At 40.8% G+C, this 24,708-nt stretch overlaps 1 protein-coding gene across 2 annotated transcripts; it reads left to right on the forward strand.

The window, feature by feature from the left end:
- The first annotated feature begins 1,784 nt into the window (after nt 1–1,784).
- LOC136857886 (probable cytochrome P450 6a13) lies at nt 1,785–23,369 on the forward strand. Of its 2 annotated transcripts, none has more exons than XM_067136921.2 (5): nt 1,785–1,844; nt 14,174–15,102; nt 15,202–15,423; nt 20,038–20,289; nt 22,500–23,369. In XM_067136921.2, the coding sequence occupies exons 2-5, from the start codon at nt 14,181–14,183 to the stop codon at nt 22,664–22,666; spliced, it is 1,563 nt and encodes a 520-aa protein (XP_066993022.2). In that variant the 5' UTR covers nt 1,785–1,844; nt 14,174–14,180; the 3' UTR covers nt 22,667–23,369. The 2 variants fall into 2 exon arrangements, with proteins under 2 accessions (XP_066993022.2, XP_066993023.2); XM_067136922.2 differs by lacking the exon at nt 1,785–1,844 and adding an exon at nt 12,516–12,667.
- Nucleotides 23,370–24,708: the final 1,339 nt, after the last annotated feature.

A 24,708-nucleotide genomic window follows, 5' to 3' on the forward strand; every position in this document is an offset into this window, starting at 1 on the left:
TCACAATCTTGTAACTTATTTATCACTCTATAGAGAATGACATCATCCGCAAAAAGCCTTACCTCCGATTCCACTCCTTTACTCATATCATTTATATATATAAGAAAACATAAAGGTCCGATAATACTGCCTTGAGGAATTCCTCTCTTAATTATTACAGGGTCAGATAAAGCTTCACCTACTCTAATTCTCTGAGATCTATTTTCTAGAAATATAGCAACCCATTCAGTCACTCTTTTGTCTAGTCCGATTGCACTCATTTTTGCCAGTAGTCTCCCATGATCCACCCTATCAAATGCTTTAGACAGGTCAATCGCGATACAGTCCATTTGACCTCCAGAATCCAAGATATCTGCTATATCTTGCTGGAATCCTACAAGTTGAGCTTCAGTGGAATAACCTTTTCTAAAACCGAATTGCCTTCTATCGAACCAGTTATTAATTTCACTAACATGTCTAATATAATCAGAAAGAATGCCTTCCCAAAGCTTACATACAATGCATGTCAAACTTACTGGCCTGTAATTTTCAGCTTTATGTCTATCACCCTTTCCTTTATACACAGGGGCTACTATAGCAACTCTCCATTCATCTGGTATAGCTCCTCCAACCAAACAATAATCAAATAAGTACTTCAGATATGGTACTATATCCCAACCCATTGTCTTTAGTATATCCCCAGAAATCTCATCAGTTCCAGCCGCTTTTCTAGTTTTCAACTTTTGTATCTTATTGTAAATGTCATTGTTATCATATGTAAATTTTATTTGTTATTTTATGAGTTTAATTCTTTGTTTATGAGGATACTTATATCACGGAGACAAAGGATGTTATGGACGTGAAAATTTTTATTTGGAATCTCCATTAAAAATTAAAAACACGCATTCTTTGTTGGGGGGAGGGAATCCGTTTAAGGGGGGTGTAAAAAAAGTTGATTTCTTTTTATGAGGATACAAATAAGAAGTGGTCTTAAAACAATACACCGCTAAGGGGTTTTGACTGGGGGATGAGGAATGATGAAAAAATATCCTTTTATATAAAACTGTTTGAATTACGAAGTTAAAATATCAAATGATATCCTGGGTGTTAAATAACAGAAGGTTTGAAACAAATGTAACACCACAGAGAGTTAAATGGGTGCTAAGATCCGAAAGCAAATATATTATTTCTCCCCTAGGAGGTTTAGATGGTAGTTGACTCTCAAAAGCACAATAACCATTCTTCCGAAACCGCTTCAGCAAGAACATAACATTTTTTTTTTAAATATTTCAAAGCATTCACCCCTTAAAAATGTATTCATTCCTCCGTTACTATTCGAGGTACAAAATCAAAATTTTACAGTTTGGTCACTTTTACGTTCTAGATGTTAAATCATTTATGGTTTTGGTATATTCAACTTCTTCCGTATGAGGTTCAAGTGAGTGGTTGATTATAAAATAAATTATTATTCCCCCAAACCGTTTGACGTACGAACTGGGAGCGTATTTTACAGGCTCAGCTGACAGTGGACTCACCAAAATGTAAAACTTTGAATAATAACTTTCCTTTCAAAGCCGTAGCGAAGCACGGGTATCTTGCTTGTAGATGATAAAATATTGTTATCTCATTGAAATTCACGTGTAAATGGCTGAGATCGAGATAATACGTTCAAGCACAATGATGAAACATTCAATATCTTTACATTTCTTGTTTTCTGCTCCGACCATGACATGGCAAAACAGGTTATCTGCAACTCAGATGACTCAGCAACATGTCAGCTTAAAACCCACGGCTCGAATCAGTAGGCTCATTCTTGTTGGCGTCTTCTGATTGAACATCTCCACGTAAGGAGTGGATTATTTCAGGTTTGTTTACATCCTTGCTTCGCTTGCAGATATTACAAGTTTTCTACGACATCCATGTTCTTTCTTCTTGGTTTAATAATATGATGCACTTATTAAAGTCATCGGTAATTACTTTCTCGGTGTTCTCACGATGTTTTGCACCTATGTAAGGGTATTAGGTAATTTGAGATTATCCGGTGTAGCTATATGTGTGACATCCGAGTTTAGTACTGCAGTCTGTAAGTTGTTGATCGTTTGATCCCAAGAACTGGGGTTCGGTACCGGTTGTACTTGGAGGTGTTTGAATGCAATAGCTCCAGGTCGGTGACTTCATAGTATTTTAAGTAAATATCTGTAACAAAATTTCGACAACTCAACGTATATGAAGAGCATTTCCAAACCGAATGGACATTAAATAGGATTATTATTATTATTATTATTATTATTATTATTATTATTATTATTATTATTATTATTATTATTATTAGCATAAAATATGTTGACAAACCAACCGCTTTATTTATGGCTAGCAAATGTACCCGTGCTACGCTACGGTATTCTACATAGTGTACGGATTACTACATCAATTATTCTACACGCAGTGAGTAAGATTTTATTAAATTGCATGTCTGCTAGCGTTATCCGAGAAACACCACGGCGATGTCCCATACGTTCCTTTGGATGTAAGGTGCGCGTTGGTGAGTTTTGATGTTAATAGCATCCACGTTTCGAACTGCCATTCACAATCGAGTTCGGTAGTTTGTACTATAACGGTAGGCTCTCTTGCCTAATGCCATTTATAATCAAGTTGGGAAGTTTTCCTTATAATGACATGCCTCTTTTTCTAATGCCAGTCACAATGGAGTTGGGGAGTTTTGATTATAATGGCAGGCACATATGCCTACTGTCAGTCACAATCGAGACTGGAAGTTTACATTATAATGGCAGGCACCCTTGTATACTGCCAGTCACAATCGAGTTGGGATGCTTTTATTATAATGAGAGGCATACTTTCCTACTGCTAGTCACAGTCGAGCTTGGGATTATACATTATAACGTCAGGTCATCTTTTCTACCACCAGCCACAAACTAGCTGGATAATTTTGTTTTTAATGGCGGGTAGGGGAGTTTTGACAAAAATTGCAGGCTCCCTTGCTTACTGCCAGTCAAGCTGAGGAGGAGATTTCTCATTACAATGGCAGACCCCATCTGCTAATGCGAGGTACTGTGGATGTGGGTAGTTTCTGGTATAATGGCAGTCCCCATTCCTTTTGCCTGTCATAGTCGATGAGAGGAGTTTTCATTACCGTTGCAGACCTCCCTCCTACTGACAGTCACTATCAATTTCGGGAGTTTTAAGTATGACGGCAGTCAACCCCGTTCTAGATCCCTGCAATCAACGGAACTTTTGCAGTCTTTTCCTATATCTGTTTAAATGTGGATTTAAATGTGGATCAAATCATTAAGGAGATGGTCTTGCTTTCATCGTGGTTGTTTGGTATAAATTGAAACTCGGACGAAAGCCGGTCATGTTTATAGCACGACCGACTCCCATTCCCCACGGAATCCACATATTTACACGACTTCCCAGATTATTATTATTATTATTATTATTATTATTATTATTATTATTATTATTATTATTATTATCGTGTTTGTGAACACCACAGGTGAAAGAAGGTGCGGGAATGAATGGGTCGATATAAGACAATCAAAAGATTAATTTAAAACTTAAAAAATTAGAGCTATAATTCTTCCTTTACTGTATTTTGGTTTATTTTCAGATGTTAAATTTTAACAAAAAATTCTCTAATCGAAAACAAAATTTCAGGTACAAAAATGAAATTTAGACAATGACAATGACAATAGCACCTTTGCTCCACAAAATTATCTAGGAGACTGCTCTCCAAACATTACACCATTACAGCCTTCAAAAGGCACCATTCAACCTTTACATTAATACAAAGAGCGTCTTTGCTGTATAAAATTTTACGCTTAGCAATCTGTTTCCAGAAATATCCAGGCCTATCAAACGCACAACCTACATTTTACAAATTCCAACATTATTCACCATCTTGAATGTTCAACAGTCTGATATCTTTAACATTAAAATTAAAGACATTGATTGAAAGAGGGGTAGCACGTACCCATTCTACAAGCCCTTTGTAAAAAACTACAGGTGAAAGTTACTGGCCTAAAAATCAAATTGGTGAGGAGACGGACACTTGCGTTCCTTGAAATTTGAAATGAAAAGCTTAAAACCCTAATTGGGCTTAGGGCCCGAAGTTAACAGAGGCTGAGCCTATACTACTGAGGTGACTACATGTAGAGAATATTTGTTACAAAGATTACAAAATCATAGTCACCTCAAAATCAAGTTAATAGGGAACACGAGAGGGTAGCTCACTCTCTGTTTCGGCTAAGTTTCTTCGGCTTGTTTGAAATTTACATTTTAGAAATTTAAAGTTACATTATTAAAGATTTGAAAGATTTCCCTCGAGCTAGCTTTCAAAGACTATCACTCAGTTAAGCCAGAATTGACATTACCTTGAGCTGACGGAGTTCTCGAAGATGGACGAGGCACCCTCACCTCCTTTATAAACACACACTCTATAGACTGAAACGATCAATAAGTCAACCTGGACCGAAAATTCGCCAGCTTTTACACGCGAGGAGAAAGTGCCAGAAAACTCTAGGCTAAGACCCGACCCACCCCGAATTCTTATTGGTTAATAAATTAAATACCAGACAATGTCGATTGGCTGAAAAATAAATATACAACTTTTCTATTCGCCAACATTTAAAGTTGACGGGCAGAGATAGATGTGTTGTGAACTTTAACACACCAAAAACAAAGAATAACCGATTCAGTTTAGTAAATCTGAAAATACAAAATTACTTTACAATTTTAATAGATCCTCTTCACACCAGGGGGAATAACATAAGTTTTATTGTAACGGCATCTGTACACAAAAGTCCCAACTTATTGCACTAGTTGTTGCGAGTTCTAGATTTTAGATGGTATTCTCCAAGGCGCGTCATTTAAATGAACGGGGCGGGTGTACCCTCCGGTACAATAATAATTATTGTTAATCTGGGTTCCATGGCTTACCATAGCCCCGCATTTTTTCGCGGAAATACGATTGCCGTTGTAACGTGTAACGTTCGAAATGGTATATTTAGCAATGTTTTGAATATTTATTCGAGCTTTTTCCATCTTGTTATAAAGATGCTCAATAGCCCGATCAATATTAATCGTGTTACTAATGCCGAAAGTATTCACATGTTTGTTCACATGCCATGTGAGTTTATTATAGTCCAAAGTAATATTATGAGATGGAAAAGATGGTTCATGTAACCTAAGCCACGCAAGATGGAAAAGTAGAAAAATAGGATCATTATCCGAGTTTAAAACATTTGGAACAGCAAAATCAATCCATCTGTTATACAATTTCGTAACTGTCACGTCAATGACATCAGGGTATCGCACATTGGTGGGGTAAAGAGTAGGCTCAGTTGGAGCATATACCTCGATTCGTTTTCCCTCATGTAATGAAATGTCGTAAGGCTTTTAGTGCCGGGATATCCCAGGACGGGTTTGGCTCGCCAGGTGCAGGTCTTTCTATTTGACATCCGTAGGCGACCTGCGCGTCGTGCTGAGGATGAAATGATGATGAAGACAACACATACACCCAGCCCCCGTGCCATTGGAATTAACCGATTAAGGTTAAAATCTCCGACCCGGCCGGGAATCGAACCCGGGACCCTCTGAACCGAAGGCTAGTACGCTGACCGTTCAGCCAACGAGTCGGACTTCCCTCATGTGACGCCGCAGTATTTTCCCCTTAGGTTTCTCTAGTCTTCAGTTCCAATCAGGATGCTTGGAAACTGAAATCATCAGCTACATACAGTATAATAGATGGGATGTGAGACGAGTTGTTAATAATGTATGTATTTCTGCAGTGTCCAGCGGAGTGCCACAAAAAGACGATAGTGATAGTTTTTATGTCAGATTTTGATACCTAGAGCTTCAATTACACACTGAGGGAGAGGCTCAATGACGTGATGAGTAAGTTTTGACTCAACACAGATCCACACCCACCCTTCAGGTGGAGGAAGTCTTTGGGAAATATTCCGTAGGCTCTTCGCGGAGAGATCCAACATGGCGTGACTAGAACGATGTCACAGAAAATGTAAGTACAACATTGCATGGCTGCCAACTTAGGACGACAAAATGTAGAAACTTTACAAGACTATTGATTTATTTCACCAAAATAGCATGAGACCTGGACCAATAATAATAGTAAATTTCAAATTGCGTGGTTTTCTTCTTTTTTAGCGAAAATAGCAGCCTTCAGGGCAAGCATAATGCGAGGTCTATCGGAGCAAGACAGTATAGAAGTAGTCTTCCGGACAGCTCGCCTAAGCCGGCCAATAGCAACGCAGAAAATGGTGTCAAATCTCAGATTTACAGTGTCTCTGTTTGAATTCTTCTGTACGAGTAAGAATACTTCTATGGGTGGATTGGTGGGTGCATGGCAAGCATGAAGGAAGGATCTTTCCTTTATGCTACTTCAGATATCGTTTCACATCTGTTTTATATGTGTTTTTTTTCACCAGTGTAACCCGCGAAGGGTCCAGGGAACTGCCACCCGGTCATTTCTAGTCGCAGAGTGTCAATATTGTGCTCAGGAATGAAAGGCTCAAGTTCATATTTCTGACCTCCTATACTCTGACAATTCGATGCACAGATTTTAAGAGGAGGTTGTAAGGTGTTTTGGGTCAAAAAAGTCGAATTTTAGATTTTATGTTTTAATAGCCTAAAGTCCAATTTACAATGTACATGTGCTTCTTTGCTGAAAATTTTTTAAGATCTATTCGTGTGATCCGGCATCTTTTTGGTTTATTGGGCTAGTTCCTTTCTATTGCAGAGGTTTGTGGTTTGCAGGGGAGTTTTGTGTGTTGGTAAGAATGAAAGACGCCTTGCGACATTTATTTGTTAGCTTGTAAACAACCAAATTCAATATCTTTTCCTCGTGTCTAGAAGTTTTATTTTCGTGTCCTAAAACAATGCCAAGATCTCAGAAAATATTCAAGAAAGGAAAGTAAAATCCGGGCCTGGCAGAGGACGTATTGAAAATATATGATGCTGTGCTGGGATTCAATGAGGGGAACGATGGTAGGATTAAAATATTGAAAAAACTGGATATAGAACCACAAGTGAACACGATTGGCGCGTGCTGTGAAATGGACAATTTCCGTATGAAAATGTCTGATATCAAATTTCAAGCAAGTCCTGAATAAGCTAGACAGTTAAAAAGAAACCAGAAAAGGTGCAGAGAAGATGAAGACAACTCAAATGATCCTGAATATGGGCCTGGTGCACATTAACGTAACACTTACCTTTAACAGCATTTTTCTTCACTTTTTTTTTCGAGGCAAATGTTCCTTTTTCTCAGGAAGTATTAACAGCAGCGCTCTGAATTTTTTTCAGTAATTCAATATGATCAACTAAAGGGTTGTATGTTTTGTTGTGATTTTATCATAAATAGAAAAAATAATATCTTATGTTTATGTAGAGAAATAAACTGAAAATTTTAACATTTGAAAAAATATACACTAAAATATTATTTACAAACAGACACGTTTCCAAAAACAACCATTTGAAGATAAAATATAGATCTAAATATCTAAATTCAATAGGGTAAATACTTAACGAGGAAAAGGAACAATATAATTTGCTTTACGTCGCACTGACACAGATAGGTCTTACCGCGACGATGGGACAGGGACCGGCTAGGAGTGGGAAGGAAGCGGCCGTGGCCTTAATTAAGGCATAGCCCCAGCATTTGCCTGGTGTGAAAATGGGAAACCACGGAAAACCAACTTTAGGGCTGCCGACAGTGAAGTTCGAACCCACTCTCTCCCGAATACTGGATACTGGACGCACTTAAGCGACTGCAGCTATCGAGCTCGGTAGAAAAAGGAACATGAAGTTTACAAATTTAACATGGCGGAGATAGGGCATACAACTTCCCCTTAAGGTCCATTGTTGGGAATCAACTAAAGATTTATGGTTCTGCGATATACTGCATAGCAGCATTTATCAGGACCACTATCTTGTTCATTGCTGATTAGCAAATATGGTTTTGATCGCTGTTTTTTAAATAGTCAAAGACCAGGTAAAGTGAATTTGCCTACACAAGGCCGTGGCGTCGCATAGTTCCGTGACCTCGGATTCAAGCGGCCCCGTTATCGGTGGGGCAAAGCTGGAGGTAAATGCGCGTGCGGGTGAGGGAACGCCTCCAGTAGCTGGGGCAAAAGAGAAAATTGGGATCTACTCGTTACCTGGTTTTTGAGGTACTTATTCACCATTTTTTTGCTCCATAATGGAGCGGAACGATTTGCAACCTCTCCAGGATGCTGAGTGCTCGCCCATGCACTTGACACATTTGGATGGCGCCTCCTCATTAAACGGGCAGGCAGCAGTTGAATGGTTCTCTCCCCATTAACACATCTGAAGGATATCTTGCAATGTTTAGCGGTATACCTCCGCCGCTGGCATGGGTAACATTGAGCGGGACTCTCGCGATCCTCGTAATGGTTATTGCTTACCCTCGGCCCACAAAGTTATAGCAAGATGTACTTAGGTGGGTCAAAAGGTTAGTTGCACTAATGCGCCGCAGCAGCAGCGCGCTGTGTGTCGCAAACGTGGGCACAGCGAAGAAAGGGACAGACACTGCCCACACGTCTGTTAGGCAGGTCGCTGGTGTCTCGTCTAGTATTGTGTGAATAGCGGCCAAATGCAATGGCACGTCAACTGGACGTTCACTCCAAAGATGACGTGCGTGCGACAATCCGATTCCTATTGGCAAAAAGGAAGAATTCCACGGACATTCATCGTGAAATTAGTGCTGTGTATGGGGAGCGAGCCATTTCCCGGCAAGGTATCGTAAAGTGGTATCAGCAATTCGAAGTCGAAAGCACGGATATCACGGACAACCATCGCGAAGGCAGGCCCGCAACGTCCAGGACCCGTGCCAAGGTCAACAGTGTGAATGCGATCATTAGACAGAACCGGCGCATTAAACTGAGAGAAATCGCGACGCAGCTGAACATGTGTGGCAGCGTGTTCGTCATTGTTCACAAGGCCTTGAATATCGTAAGCTGTCTCAAAGATGGGTCCCACGTCTTCTCACCGATGAGCACAAGAGACAACGTTTCCAATCCTCCCTGGCATTTTTGCAACGCTATTCCGCAGATGGTAACGGGTTTCTGCGGCGAATCGTCACAGGCGACGAAACGTGGGTCCTCCACTTCACCCCCGAAACGAAGCGAACATCAGTGGAACGGGTGCACCCCTCATCACCACAACGAAAGAAGGCCAAGGTTCAACCTTCAGCCGGTAAGGTTATGGCGACAGTGTTCTTTGACATAGAGGGTTTGCTGCACGTGGGATTCATGCCGAAAGGAACGACGATCAACGCGGCGTCGTATTGTCAAACGTTGCACTGGTTGCGTAAAGCTATTAAAGAGAAGCGCCGAGGGAAATTGAGTGCCGGTATGATTTTGTTGCACGATAGCGCAACACCTCACAAGGCCCGCCAAACGAGAGAACTGCTGCAGCGTTTCATGTGGGAGGTCTGACAACATCCACCCTACAGTCCCGACCTAGCGCCATGTGACTTTCATCTGTTCGGTAAGCTCAAAACGGAGCTCGGTGGTTGACGTTTCCAGACCGATGAGGAGGTGAAGGCCGCTGTCTCCGAGTGGTTGCAAAACGCTGGAGGAAATTTCTATGCATCCGGCATCGACAAGTTGATTGTGCGTTCGCAGAAATGCTTGGGGCCTCTTGGAAACTATGTGGAAAAGTGACGTTACAGTGTATGTCGTTGTAGTCGTGTTTCTGTTGTATAGGTGGTGTAATAAATGGCCATAACTGGGAAGTGCAACTTATTTTCTGATCTGCCCTCGTAAATTGTTTTGGAGAACACGCAGTTACGGGTCGTTAAGCTCATGATCCTCAATGGAATAATTTTTTTCTTCTTGGGGTTTGTAACGGAGCGTCATAAGCTCTTCCTCCTTAATTAAGGTACAGCCCCCGCATTTGGCTGGCGTGAAAATGGGAGACCACGGAAAGCCACCTTCCGGACGGTGGGGTTCGAAATCACTATCTCCCGGATGCGAGCTTACAGCTGCGCGCCCCTTACTGCACGGTCAACTCGTCCGGTATGAGCTCTTCCCATTCCCAGTCTATATTTACACTAGATACATTTTTTCTTATTATTAATTTGAGGAACCTCTGGCAGAGAAGCTGATGAGTAAATTAACTCGCAGTAGAATGCTCAATATAAGTGCGCATAAAAGCACAATCATACTCATTAGCAGAATGAAACTTTGTAATATCGCAGATAGATTACAATAGGTGACTACAATAAGAGGAATGGAGATTTTATTAGGGGATGCAACCTCCATCTGTTCATCTCCACCACCAGCGGGATAGAGCTATTCTCATTCTGCAGATTTGAAGATTGAGAAGCGTTCGTTGAAAAGTTGTGCCACATTTGAGGGCGGAACCTCAGTCGCTTTAACTTTTACCGACTGGATCGGAAGAAACGCCCCTTTGTAATTATTCCCACCGGTGGGAAACTAAGCCAGAACCTGGTACTGATTCTTCGCAGAAACGGCTATTACGGCGTTTTTCACCATTTTCTTGAGTTTCACTTTCCCTTTTACCTTTCGTTTTTCTTTCAACACTGGGTTCCATGGCGGAAGGGAAGCGAGAATAGAGGCATAAGTGCCAGATTTTATTATTTTGTTTAGCTATTTTGTGTCAATATCAATCGGCACATTTATTTTATACTTCTTCTGAACCGCGTCAGGAGGTGTTAGCCAAAAATGCGCGAAAGCACCAGAGAATGAGTGGAAGAGAGTCCGCTTCCCAGCGGGGCCCAACCTCTGTCAAATACAATCTACAGCTACAACTAAACAAGCACACACAACACTAAACATTACATCAGCACAGGGGCAAGAACGTAATAAGCAACACACAAGACACACACCAATGGCCACAGCAATGGCCGCTTACCTCAACAATAGCACAAGAACCCAAAAAAATGCACTACAACGTAGTAGCAATGAACAAATACGCACCGTCTCCAGAGGAATGATATAATGAGGTCCTCTCTTCGAAATAATCCTATGAAATGTGTTCCTTTTTTTTGTTGTTGTTACAATCCTTCCTGTTTCTTTGCTTATAGATAGGTGCAATTATGCAATTACTTCCTTCATCCAATCAAAATGTACCTTACTAACATCCCATGCTAATCGTATCAGACTCTGAAGCAATTTCATCCCCGGCTTCCCGCTACATTTCAACATTTTCGATCTAACTTCATCTATTCCTCTTGGCTAAGGACAATGAAGTTTATTTACCATTTGCATTTCCTCACACCGAATTTCACTAACATCATTGTCCTTCCCCCCATGAGCTTGGTTGTTCAGTACGTCAAAGAAAACGTTGAGAAGATTGCCAGAATAATATTTCCACCTGTCTAGTGATTCCTTTAGATCTGCTATGAGCTTACTGATTTACCGGAAACAGTATTCATATCATTTCTCCCTCCCCACAACCCCATCTACACCCCCGCCACCCTTTCTTCGAGTAAGATTATTTAATACTGTCCACAAACTCCCCTCCCGCTTGATCAAACCATCTAAGGTTATTATCGAAATCTTCCCATGACATTTCTCGGATTCAACAATTGTTTCGCTCCATTTCTTTCGTATCCATGCCATTCCGTCTGCATCAGACGTTGTTTGGAGCCATTTCTCGCACGCCTTCTATTCACGCTTAAAACTTGCCCTCACTTCATCATTCCACAAAAAGGTTCAACTTTCCCGCATCTTTACACACAGTTGGTTCTAGGCATTCCCTTGTTGTCTCTACTTTAGCATCCCTGCGTGCCACCCATTCTCTTTCTATATTCTGAATCTGCTTGCAGTCTATTGTTTGGAACTTTCCACTAATCATATCTATGTACTGTACTTCTGTCTAACTCCTCGTCGTGAAGATTTTCTACCCTTATTCCTCTGCGGACAGATTTCAATTTCTCTTTCCCAGGCCAGAGATAGTTTACTACAGGTCATAAAGTGGTCTGAATCATCAAATATCCCCTGTTAACCAGCATATTTTAAAGAGATTCCTGAATTCACACTCGGTTATGATAAGTCGATTATGGATTTGGTACCCACATCATCCCATGTATAGCAGTGAATAGCCGTATGCTTGAATAATTCATAACTGTTAATGCCATACTAAGACAGAAGTCCAGAAAACGGTTCCCATTCCTATTTGCTTCTATATTTTACACTTAACTGCCAATCACTTCTCATATCCTTCAATTCTATTTCTATTTCCAACTCTCGCATTTCAGTAATCTATTCTGTACTTGCTTTCGACACTGACTACGATGTCACTCAGTGCTTCGTAAAACTTGTAAACTTCATCCTCATCTGTAACCTCGCATGGTAAATGGACCGAGGTAATATTCGTCAAATGAGGATTGTAAATAACGTAGTGGCAATATTGATACAGCGCAACATTTAATGAACTAAGAAATGCAATAAAAATTACATTCCTTCAGTGTAATCATCAACAAAGTCTATTACCTCTTGCCAAATGTTGGAAAGCCGTTGGGGACCGTTGGCGAGGCGTTCTCTATTGATGACAGCGACGGAGCGCCCTACTGCGCAGAGTACAGATGCCACGTCAGGAAATCGGCGGCCCTGCAGGTGTTCCTTCAACTTCGGAAACTGGTGGAAGTCACAAGAATTCATGTCTGGTGAGTACGGAGGGTGTTCTAACCTCACAATACCACCACTGCAATAAGAGCTTGACATTGTTTGTGACATGACAAAGTGCGTTGTCATGCAACACGATAAGGCGATCACCTCGCAATAAACTTGGACGTTTGCGCCACATAGTAGGTCGAAGATGTCACTTCAGAAATCAGCAATAGTAGTCCCGGTTGACGATTTGTCCCTCAGACACTGCATGCGCAAACACCCTCGTAATCGTATGTCATAATCAGCATAAGCTTCACCCGACTGGGTTCCTGTCGAAATTTCTGTGGACGTTGCGTACCTGGGTGACGCCATTATTTCGAGTGACGCTTTAATTCAGGCTCGTAGGCTCGTGTCCACGTCTCATCAACGGCGACAATACTCTGCAGAAATGCGTTTCCTTCGTTGTGGTATCTGTCCAAGTGGATGCCAACCGGTGCCATTTGTGTACGTCGGTGAGCTGATGTGGAACCCAATGGGAAGCAATTTTTCTCGTATTAAACCTCTAAGGATAATTCCCGGACAGTCCATCAATGGTCTACGGATATCAATCTGACCTCGAGGAATGGACAGCCGACCTGTGTGGTGCAAATCCGCAGTCTCAAACCGACCTGCACGAAGCGCCTCTACCCACCGTTCCTGTACGGTAATGTATCCTCGCCACAGGCTTCACGTAATCCTCGATAACATTCTGATGCACTTATTCTACGGACAGCCTCGATTTTAATCCAAGAACGCTAATCACCTTTTGGAAACATGTTTTAAAGCAGTTGAATCGACACTCTTCACTTCAACGCCACACAGCAACAACACTCCCAAATAGATGCACGTCAAATGCACACTACACATCGACCTGACCGCTCTCATATCCTATTTGCTCATGCCCGATCTCCTGCAAGTGTCTGGGTTACGTTGCCACTACTTTACTTACAGCCCCCGTATTTCCTCCAGCTGCTAAATCTAGCCACATAATTCGCTCATTTAAGTTCCTGACAGAAACTTTGTTGCGCGCTATGAATTCCTGATGAACAATCGTGCCCCGCACACTGCCCCTTTTTATCAACAGTTAAGAATACTTTATCTCTATCTGTTCCTCGTTTATACCCTTACCCTAATATTACTAACACTTAACACATCGGCACTAAAAGCTATTTTTCCCTTCCGGAGAGAAAATGGTATAATTTAACTTGTTTTTCATATATGTTTCTCCCTTGTGTGTTTAGTTTAAATTGAAGTCCCCTTCCTTTGCACGTTTGCTTTTTCATATTCAGTATGTGTATTGATTTTTATGTTCACAAGGAATTCTTCCTCAATTTAGGCTAAAACTTTTTGCAGGACTATTGCTGTTTTACGTTGTTTTAATAACCTGCCGTAGTGGAGAGATAAATGATTGACAAAACTACAATATTTAGATTAATTTACATTTTCCCTCAAACTAAGGAACACAATACTAGGTAATTAAACTGAGTAAATATATATTAATGATTTATCTGTTATCTTCACAGGTAAAAAATGGCCCTACTGTTCGAGTCCTTACTACTGGACATTAGCGTTGGATTGGCTAGTCTGTTAACTCTCCTATATGTGTACTTCACCTGGAATTTCGATTACTGGAAGAAGAGAGGAGTCCCCTTTGAAAAACCTCTCCCATTCTTTGGAAATCTCAAGGACATAGCCCTAGGAAATGATTATGAAGGCATTTTCTACAAAAAAATATACGATTCATTCGAAGGACAGAGATTTGTTGGTTTATTCCAGTTCAGAGAGCCTACCCTTCTTCTGCGAGACCCTGACCTGATAAAAGATGTCATGGTTAAGAACTTTTCTTCTTTCCATGACCGCGGTATACCCGTGGAAGAAGAAACTCAGCCACTGAGCGCTCATCTGTTTAACTTACCAGGCCCAAGATGGCGTGCACTTCGGGTAAAGCTCACTCCAACCTTCACGTCTGGTAAGATGAAGATGATGTACCACCTGATGGCAGAGTGCAGCGAACAACTACGGCGCTATCTACAGGGACCAGCGAGTAAAGGAGAGGAGCTGGAAATGCGTGAGGTTATGGCGCAGTTCACCACAGATATCATTGGTACGTGTGCATTTGGTTTGGAGATGAACGCTATGAAGGACTCTGATTCTGAATTTCGCCGCATGGGACGCAAAGTGTTTGAAGCTTCCCTCATAGCTTCAATCCGACGCCTCATCATTGTTTTCCTTCATCCATTAGCTAAACTGTTGAACCTTAGTTTTGCGGACAAAGAAGTGGATGAATTTTTTCTAAATGCAGTGAAGGAAACGGTACAATATCGAGAAAAACACAACATAAAAAGGGATGACTTTATGCATTTGTTGATTCAACTGAAAAATAAAGAAAAATTGGTCGATGATGACGAAACAACCAACGGGCATGTTCTCACGAACGACAAAGATGATATCAGTAAGTATTACACTTGGAATTTAATTTTACATAAGTTAGTCAAGAATAATCCCTTTAACATAAGATTAGGCCATTATAAATATTCGCTGTTGTTGACAGATATGACAGACAACTTGTTGGCCGCTCAAGCCTTCGTGTTCTTTCTGGCTGGTTTCGAGACTTCCTCTACTTTGTTGAGCTTTGCTCTATACGAACTGGCTCTCAATCCAGACATTCAGGCGAGACTCAGGGAAGAGGTGGACACCATTCTGCAGCAACACGGTGGAAAATTAACCTACGAAACACTTCAGGACATGCCGTACTTGGACAAAGTAGTCTCAGGTAAGATATTCATAGAAAACTTCTGTGGCTTGAATTACACTTTAGACCATCCATCCGTCAGGATTTTGATCTATCTATAAAGAAATCGTATACACCTTCGTATGAAATTTCTTGCCTGTGAAATCCAGTGTTCGGGTTGTTAGTTCTAAGCATTTATTGTGCTAAGTCGGCCTTCAAATGAAGATAATGCAGACAAGTTATCACTGCAGTAGTTGTTGGTGAAGGTAAGAATATTAACAGACTTGTCTTTGTGGAACACTTGTGTTGATTCAGTATTCTTGGCAATAGCTCCAAATTTGTTCTTATTGAAGGTGTAAAAAATTCCGTAAAATATTCCAATTCTTTTACCACTGGAAAAAGTGTGGAAGCGTTGATTCAGTCCTGGATCTCCATTTTCTCTGTAAATACCATAAAAAGTAATTTATCATAACTAAAGGAAGTATGTGATAGGCCTAATCGGATATAGAAGCTGGGGGGGGGGGTTTCTATAACCAAGTGATCTCTGGGGCATATTACCATCCTGGGAGAACAGACAACCTAAATACTGGAGATAATCGACCTGTTCTAGCTTTGTATCATCAATCTGACATTCAGTTCTGTCGAATTTCTTACGTACTGACATCAATTTAATCTTCGAGAGGCTAATTTTCATACCATACTCATTGCACCTATTTTCAAGTTCCAAGATATTAGACTGCAGGCTTTCGGCACAATCTTCCATTAAGACCAAGTAGTCAGCATTGGCCAGACTGCTGACTACATTTCCACCTAACTGAATCCCTCCCTGCCATTTGATACCTTTCAGCAGATGATCCATGTAATCTACGAACAGCAAAGGTGAAAGATTACAGTCTTGTCCAACCCCTGTAAGTACCCTGAACCAAGAACTCATTCTACCATCAATTTTCACTGAAGCCCAATTGTCAACATAAATGTATTTGATTGATTTTAATAATCTACCTTTAATTCCATAGTCCGCCAGTATAGTGAACATCTTTTCCCTCGGTACCCTGTCATGTGTTTTCTCTACATCTACGAAACATAAACACAACTGCCTATTCCTCTCGTAGCATTTTTCAATTACCTGCCGCATACTGAAAATCTGATCCTGACAGCCTCTCTGTGGTCTGAAACCACACTGGTTTTCATCCAACTTCCTCCCAACGACTGATCGCACCCTCCCTTCCAAGATGCCAGTGAATACTTTGCCTGGTATACTTTTTTTTTGCTAGGGGCTTTACGTCGCACCGACGCAGATAGGTCTTATGGCGACGATGGGATAGGAGAGGCCTAGGAATTGGAAGGAAGCGGCCGTGGCCTTAATTAAGATACAGCCCCAGCATTTGCCTAGTGTGAAAATGGGAAACCACGGAAAACCATTTTCAGGACTGCCGATAGTGGGATTCGAACCTACTATCTCCCGGATGCAAGCTCACAGCCGCGCGCCTCTACACGCACGGCCAACTCGCCCGGTGCCTGGTATACTAATCAATGAGATACCTCGATAGTTGTTTCAATCCTTCCTGTTCCCTTGCTTATAGATAGGTGCAATTACTGCTTTTGTCCAATCTGAAGGTACCTTACCAACACTCCAGGCTAATTTTACTACTCTATGAAGCCATTTCATCCCTGCCTTCCCACTATACTTCACCATTTCAGGTCTAATTTCATCTATTCCTGCTGCCTTATGAAAATGGAGTTTATTTACCATCCTTTCCACTTCCTCAAGCATAATTTCACCAAATTTCCTCCTCTTCATGAGCTTGGCTGTTTGCAACACCACAAGGACGATTTCCTTTTACATTCAGAAGATGTTCAAAATATTCCCTCCACCTCTCCAGTGATTCCCTGGGATCTATTATGAGTTCACCTGAATTACAGTACTCAAAACACGGTTCATTTCCTTTTTTCCTCCCTTCCTAAGATTCTTTATTACTGTCCAGAAAGGTTTCCCTGCTGCTTGACCTAGCTTTCCTGGTTATTACCAAAATCTTCCCATGACTTCTTTTTGGATTCAACAATTATTTGTTTCGCTCTGTTTCTTTCATCTACGTACAAGTCCCTGTCTGCCTCGGCCCTTGTTTGGAGCCATTTCTCATAAGCCTTCTTTTTACGTTTACAGGCTGCTCTCACTTCATCATTCCACCAAGATGTTCGCCTTTTCCCATCTTTACACACAGGTGTTCCTAGGCATTCCCTTGCTGTTTCTACTACAGCATCCCTGTAGGCCACCCATTCACTTTCTATATCCTGAACCTGCTTACTGTCTACTGTTCGAAACTTCTCACTAATCATATCCATGTACTTCTGTCTAATTTCCTCGTCTTGGAGATTTTCTACCCTTATTCGTTTGCAGACAGATTTCACTTTCTCTACCCTAGGCCTAGGGATACTTAGTTCACTACAGATCAGATGGTGGTCTGTATCATCGAAAAATCTGCGAAAATATCGTACATTCCTAGTAGATTTCCTTAATTCAAAGTCTGTTAAGATATAGTCTATTATGGATCTCGTACCCCTAGCCTCCCATGTGTAGCGGTGAATAGCCTTATGCTTGAAGAATGTATTCGTAACAGCTAAACCCATACTAGCACAAAGTCCAGCAAACGCTTCCCATTCCTATAAGCTTCCATATCTTCCATAATAATAATAATAATAATAATAATAATAATAATAATAATAATAATAATAATAATAATAATAATAATAATAATAATAATAATAATCATAATCATAATCATAATCATAATCATCAAACTTTCGCAGCGTATCCAGCTTTCTCAGGATCCCTGTACACACTGAGGCATGAAAGAGTTTTGGCCGGGGACTTAAAGTCGCATGCCCTTTCTGAGACCACTGGATTTTCACCCCAGCAACACAAGGAATCAAACTACGCTCGCCAGGATGACAGGCAAGCAATTTAAGCCACTACACCACCCTGTTACCCAATAATAACATTGATGTGTTGTATATACAGTACATAGTCGCTAGACAAAGGAAACCTCGTAACTCCTTCGAGTAAAGTTTACAGAAGGAGGCCAAAATTGAGCGTTGAGCAGTGGCTGGGAAACTATTTTTGGCATTTTCAGTGCTTAATGATAGCCCAATTACTCGACCACTGGAGTCTTCTGTTCCTTTCTCAGGCATCGCGGCAAGACTTCACAAGGCAGATGGAGAAACGTGGTTTTCTCGTGAGACTGCAATTACGAAGTTTTCATTGACTAGCAATTTAATTTAATTTCGTGTGGCTATTTCTGGCCGAGTGCAGCCCTTGTAAGGTAGTCCCTCCGATGAGGGGGGGCGGCATCTGCCATGTGTAGGTAACTGCGTGTTATTGTGGTGGAGGATAGCGTTGTGTGTGGTGTGTGAGTTGCAGGGATGTTGGGGACAGCACAAACACCCAGACCCCGGGTCATTTGAATTAACCAATTAAGGTTAAAATCCCCGACCCGGCCGGGAATCGAACCCGGGACCCTCTGAACCGAAGGCCAGAACGCTGACCATTCAGCCAACGAGTCGGACTATTGCCTAGCAATGATAGATATATATATATATATAAAACAAACCCCATGGCGCAAGAGCCCCGAAGGGCAATGGCCTACCAAGGGACCGCTGCTCAGCCCGAAGGCCTGCAAGTTACGAGGTGTCGTGTGGTCAGCACGACGGATCCTCTCGGTCGTTATTCTTGGCTTTCAAGACCAGGGCCGCGATCTCACCGTCAGATAGCTCCTCAGTTTTAACCACGTAGGCTGAGTGGACCTCGAACCAGCCCTCAGATGCAGGTAAAAATCCCTGACCTGGCCGGGAATCGAACCCGAGTAATAGGCAGGCACGCTACCCCTACAGCACGGGGCCGGCAATATATATATACACGAGTACAATTATTATTCCTACAATTACTATTGTACTGTATATAAAAAATGAAGTGAAAATGCGGGTTTCGAAACAAAAGCTTAATAAAGAAAAAGAGCAATGTAGCATAAGTAAGCATTTTTACACACCTAATCAATGGGAGGTAGGCCGACAAAATGACGCATATTTTAGAATGAATAGTTCGGAAAGGGGGCTCTGTGTAGCGGTACGCGTACCACAATTTGAAAACCACTGATTTACAATATCGAGTTAATTAGAATACATCTCCACAAGGAGAAAACTAACGGAGGGAAGATTATACACATTACGTATTTACTCATAGTTAACGTGTGAATATTTGCTATTCGAACATCATTTTCCGTCGGTTCCCAGGAAGGGGGCTGCTTTTCGAATCCCTGGCAATGCATACGGGATTTTTGAAATAAAACATTGCTTTCCTGTGGTTCATATTCCACTTAAACTGGAGATCCCGTGGCTGTATGCACCATACCAACAACCAGTAAATGTTGTTTTTAACATTTCTGTACTTAATTGCAATATTTTCCACAACAAAGCCGCGACAGTGACACAGGTTGGCACATTTAATAAGCACAGGTTGGTAGCTAGATGTTCCTCGTGATTCCTAACAGGAACAGTGTTACTAAATGCTATGAATGGTCACACAATAGGTTTGTAGTACAATTTCTAATTATTTTCATTAACCTATGCTTTTCAAAATATGATTTCTTCTCTATGTTTCAGAATCTCTACGGAAGTACCCTCCTGCAGGTATCCTTATTAGGATATGTACAAAGCAATACGTCATCCCTGAGACGAATATCACCATAGAGGAAGGAACTCGATTAGTAATCCCCGTTCTTGGTCTTCACCGCGATCCTAAACACTACCCAGATCCGGAACGGTTTGACCCAGGACGGTTTGAAGAGGGAAACAAAACACGAGGACATCAGTTCACCTACCTGCCATTCGGCGAAGGACCTCGAATTTGTATTGGTATGATTCAAGTGTATCTAAGTTTTTAATCATCCTAATAAGTTCAATTAAGCGTGCACTCATTGCATCAACGTTACTTCTTATCCGGAACAAACAGTTAGTGAACGAAACCCGCAGTAGTCCACGACTCATCCACAGTGGACTTAGCGAAACAGAATTACTTCTGAACTACTTCGTCCCTTCGATATTTAAGATATTATATAAAATAACCTCTCATTAGTTTGATTAACACCTTTCAAGCTAGGTCGTAATTTAATCCAAGGCCAAATACGCCCCAGGAGCGTACAATTTCTTGAGTCACCCGCTAAGACACAAGCAGCCCTTGTAGTACCTGGCTGTGATTCCACCACACGTCCCAAGTTTGCGTTCGTATCGCTAATACCTAACATAACGGTCTCAATATACTTTTTCAAGGTGGCCCGCCCCTCCCCTTCAGGGAGGGGTATGGAAACTTAGGAAACAACAACAATCAATATTCTTGGTTGGTGGATGCAGAGTGGGTCTCGGCCCTCAAGTGGCTACGGCTGGTCTGTAGTCCAACAGCTCTGCACTCTGGCCGGCCAACCGAGCAGAGGAGGTGTGGCCACGGCTCTACCGTGGCTCTACGCCCCTGCATTCGGGAGACGGGACAGGGCTGGATCTCGCAGATGGCCCCAACCGTTGACTGTCCTGAGAATGGTTTTCCGTAGTTTTCCATTCTCCTACACTAAGGTGAATGACGGGACAGTTCCTAGTATAGGCCACGGCCGCCAACCCCCTCACCTTCTCCATGCATCTTCACCGTAACAAATCTCCTGGCCCGAGAAACGGCGTTACCGTCTAAGAGGCCCGCTTCTAACTTCAAGGGAGGAATGAAAACGTTTTAGTAGTAGTAGTAGTAGTAGTAGTAGTAGTAGTAGTCAATATTCTTGTTCCTTTCCAGTCCGGACTGTATTATACTTACCATATCTATGAAATCTCTCCTTTCTTCGCTTTTCGTTACATGCTAAACACAACCTTCGAGAAGTGGAAACTCCACGTCATTGGTGGAACTGTTCTAAACACAAATTCATTCATTCATTCATTCAATAAATCGTTACTGTTCAGAGTTAAATTCAAACCTTGAGTTGAATTTACCAAATAAAAATTTTCTGTTTTGCAGCAAGGTCCATCTAGGTACATGCAAACAATATTTTTACTGTTTTTAACCCCTCGAGCATTCGCGTTCATTTTCATCACTCAAGCACTCGCTTGACGCACTGTGTGGTCCATTACGTATTTTAATGCCTCCTTCGAAGTTAGATAAATTAAATGCCTAAATTCTATATTATCTCATTTATCACTTAATTCTGTAAATATTTTGCACAATATTAACTTTATTTTACCTCTCTATATTGCATAAGAGTATAATTTTAAGTCATAAAAATTATCTAAGCTTATATTTAAACGTTATGCTTATCTCCTGAACTAACATTAACAAGTGGATTTCTTGAGTACATTCAAATGTAACGTCAGTGCAGTCTATTTTTGTGTGTCAGCTATCAGAAGTATAATTATTACGGCATATTAAAGCTCTTAAATCCGGCTTCAGCGCAGTTCAGTTTTGCCCCGTTTATTCCGCATCACTAGCAGCTGCACTCTTTCCGAGTTCTTTATTTATTTATTTATTTATTTATTTATTTATTTATTTATTTATTTATTTATTTATTTATTTATTTATTTATTTATTTATTTACTGCTAATTATTTGCTCGTTTTTAGTTTCAGAATTGCCATTTCTATTTTCACAGTCATCCGCTATGTCGAAATCTTGATCATAATTCTGTAACCAGGACAGCTGTGTACTTGACAGATTTCTCCCAGCCCAAATTAAAGGGAAGGATTATAGGAAACTTCGCGTAGAAGGCAACAAAAAGTGCACAAAAGACTAATGGAAGACAATTCTAATGGAAAATAAAATATTTTGTAAATGAAAATATACTTACATGATGACGCGTGAGGTGCACTGAGTGCGCCAGTTGTGACTCTGTAAAATTCAGACACATTGGAAACTAATTTCACATTTACGAATATAATGTCTCCTATGTTGATAAAAAAAATTTCCAAGCTTCACCCAGAATGGAAGATATTATTATTTTCCCATTTCAAAAGTGATGTAATCTTCGGATCCTTCGTTATTAATGTTTGCTTTCTTTAAAGCAAATGCTCATATTTGTATGTTATCATTTTCAGGAATGCGATTTGGACTCCTGCAATCCAAACTGGGACTGGCAGCTCTACTGAGGGATTTCCAGTTTTCACCAAGCAAGCGCACAACCATACCAATAAGATACGCACCTTCGTCCTTGGTCACCGCGTCTGCGGATGGCATCCATCTCAAGATCAGTCGTAGAGAATGAACAGACATTTTTGTGAATTATTAACGCATACTTTTGAGTGAATGATACCTTTTTGATCACATCAAAATGGGGACAGTTTACAATGTCGTTACGTGATTCTTATTCTGTAAATAATTATGTAAATAGTACACTTTGATCACACAACAGCTCAACTTCATAAAGTTCTGTTTTACATTATATAATTATGTGACTGCAACGGCGTGAGACCAAGGTGTGATCGTTGATGTAATGCTCCTACGATATGTCAGCGATAATTTTATAATTAATTTTCGAGAATTATACGCAATTGTGGAATTGTTTACATAGAGTGTGCGTGGCATTGTGTGAGAAATATCGATACGAAATTTTAGAACTAAACTCATTCTGTGATATGATATTCATATATTACCTTATTATAAGGAGCTGTCGTGGTTTTGATTGCAACAGCGCTGTGAACTTCACATGTTATCAATTCTAAACTAAATACTTTTCACTAAGACACCCAAATGTCCTTCGCTCTTCCTTTACCTCTCGTTCTATTATGACCACAATAAAAGATTTGGCTCCTGTTGATTACAAAGTTGAGTACATACCGCTGAATGCTGGATAATTTTTGAAGACATGAATGAACTAACGAATGCAATGAATGAATGAATTAGTGTAGCTACTTCGTTTAAGTGTACTGTACATTAATTCCCATATTAAAATGAAAGATTCTACTGTTGTTATTAACATTATTATTGTTACTAGCAAATGTACCCGTGCTTCGCTGCGGTATTCTATATAGTATACGGATATCGAAGTAAATTACTGTGAATGCAGTTATTAGATATTTTTTTATTGCAAATCTCTTAGCGTTGTCCAGAAACAGCAGGAGGAGGTTCCCATACGTTGTTCCCAATGTAAAGTGAGAGTTGCGGAGTTGTGATGATAATGGCAGGCTCACCTCCCTACTGCCATTCACAATACTGTAGGTAAGTTTTCATTATAATTAGAGGTCCCATTAACTACTGCGCGATCACAATCGATTTGGGGAGTTTTCATTACGATGCCAGGTGCCGTTTCCTACTTCCAGACTGGTTACACTTCAGGAGTTTTTATTATAACACCAAGCACCTTTCCTAGTGCCAGTCAAAACTGAGTTGTTCCGTTATCATTATAATGACAGCCCCCTTTTCTTAATGACAGTCACACCGAGTCGGTGAGTTTCCATTATAATAGGAAGGCCACTATGCCTAATACCAGTCACATTTTAGATGGGTAAATTTGTTTATAATGGTAGGCACAATTGCCTACTCCCAAACATAATCGGTTAGGGGAGTTTTGAACAAAATTGCATGCTCCCTTGACTTCTGCCAGTCAAATCGGGAAGAGAATTATTAATTACAGTGGTAGTCCCTCCTTACTAATGATAGTTACAAAGGAGTTGGAATAGGATCCCATTCCTACTGCCAGTCAAACTCGATGTAGAGAGCAATGATTACAATAGCAGACGCCCTCCTGCTGAGAGTCACTATCGATGTAAAATATTAATTATAATGTCAAACACACGCTTTCTACATCGCTACAAATCGACTTCAATGAATATTATATATAGATCGACATACGAAGTATATGCATGTTTACAATAATGCAAACCTTCATTTACAGATTGTCTGCTGCTAAACGATACACCATATGGACAAACGGATTGTACCATAAGACGCCCCATTTAGCGGTCGAAAAGGCTGGTCTTAAGATACCTCCTCCTGTCTCATCTCTTTATGGGTGAAATTGAGTTAGAAACGTTGAATAGGGTGAAATTTGGGTACGGTTTTCTCACAGAGCATTACTTTTGGGTAATAATGTGACAGCTACAAACATAGAATTTGGCTAACGTATGGATACTGGGTGAGCCGATGTTCGTGTCGAATTAGATGATTCTAACTTTCGTATAACTGATTTGAACTACGAATTATGCATGTTTAAAGATCAAAATATAGGCATAATCGTAAAATAGAAACAAATCTAACATATAAGAAATAGAGATACGACGAAACGTCATAGGACCAAAGTTGTAGATC

This window comes from Anabrus simplex, chromosome 1 (genome assembly GCF_040414725.1).
Source record: "Anabrus simplex isolate iqAnaSimp1 chromosome 1, ASM4041472v1, whole genome shotgun sequence".
Taxonomy (NCBI): domain Eukaryota; kingdom Metazoa; phylum Arthropoda; class Insecta; order Orthoptera; family Tettigoniidae; genus Anabrus; species Anabrus simplex.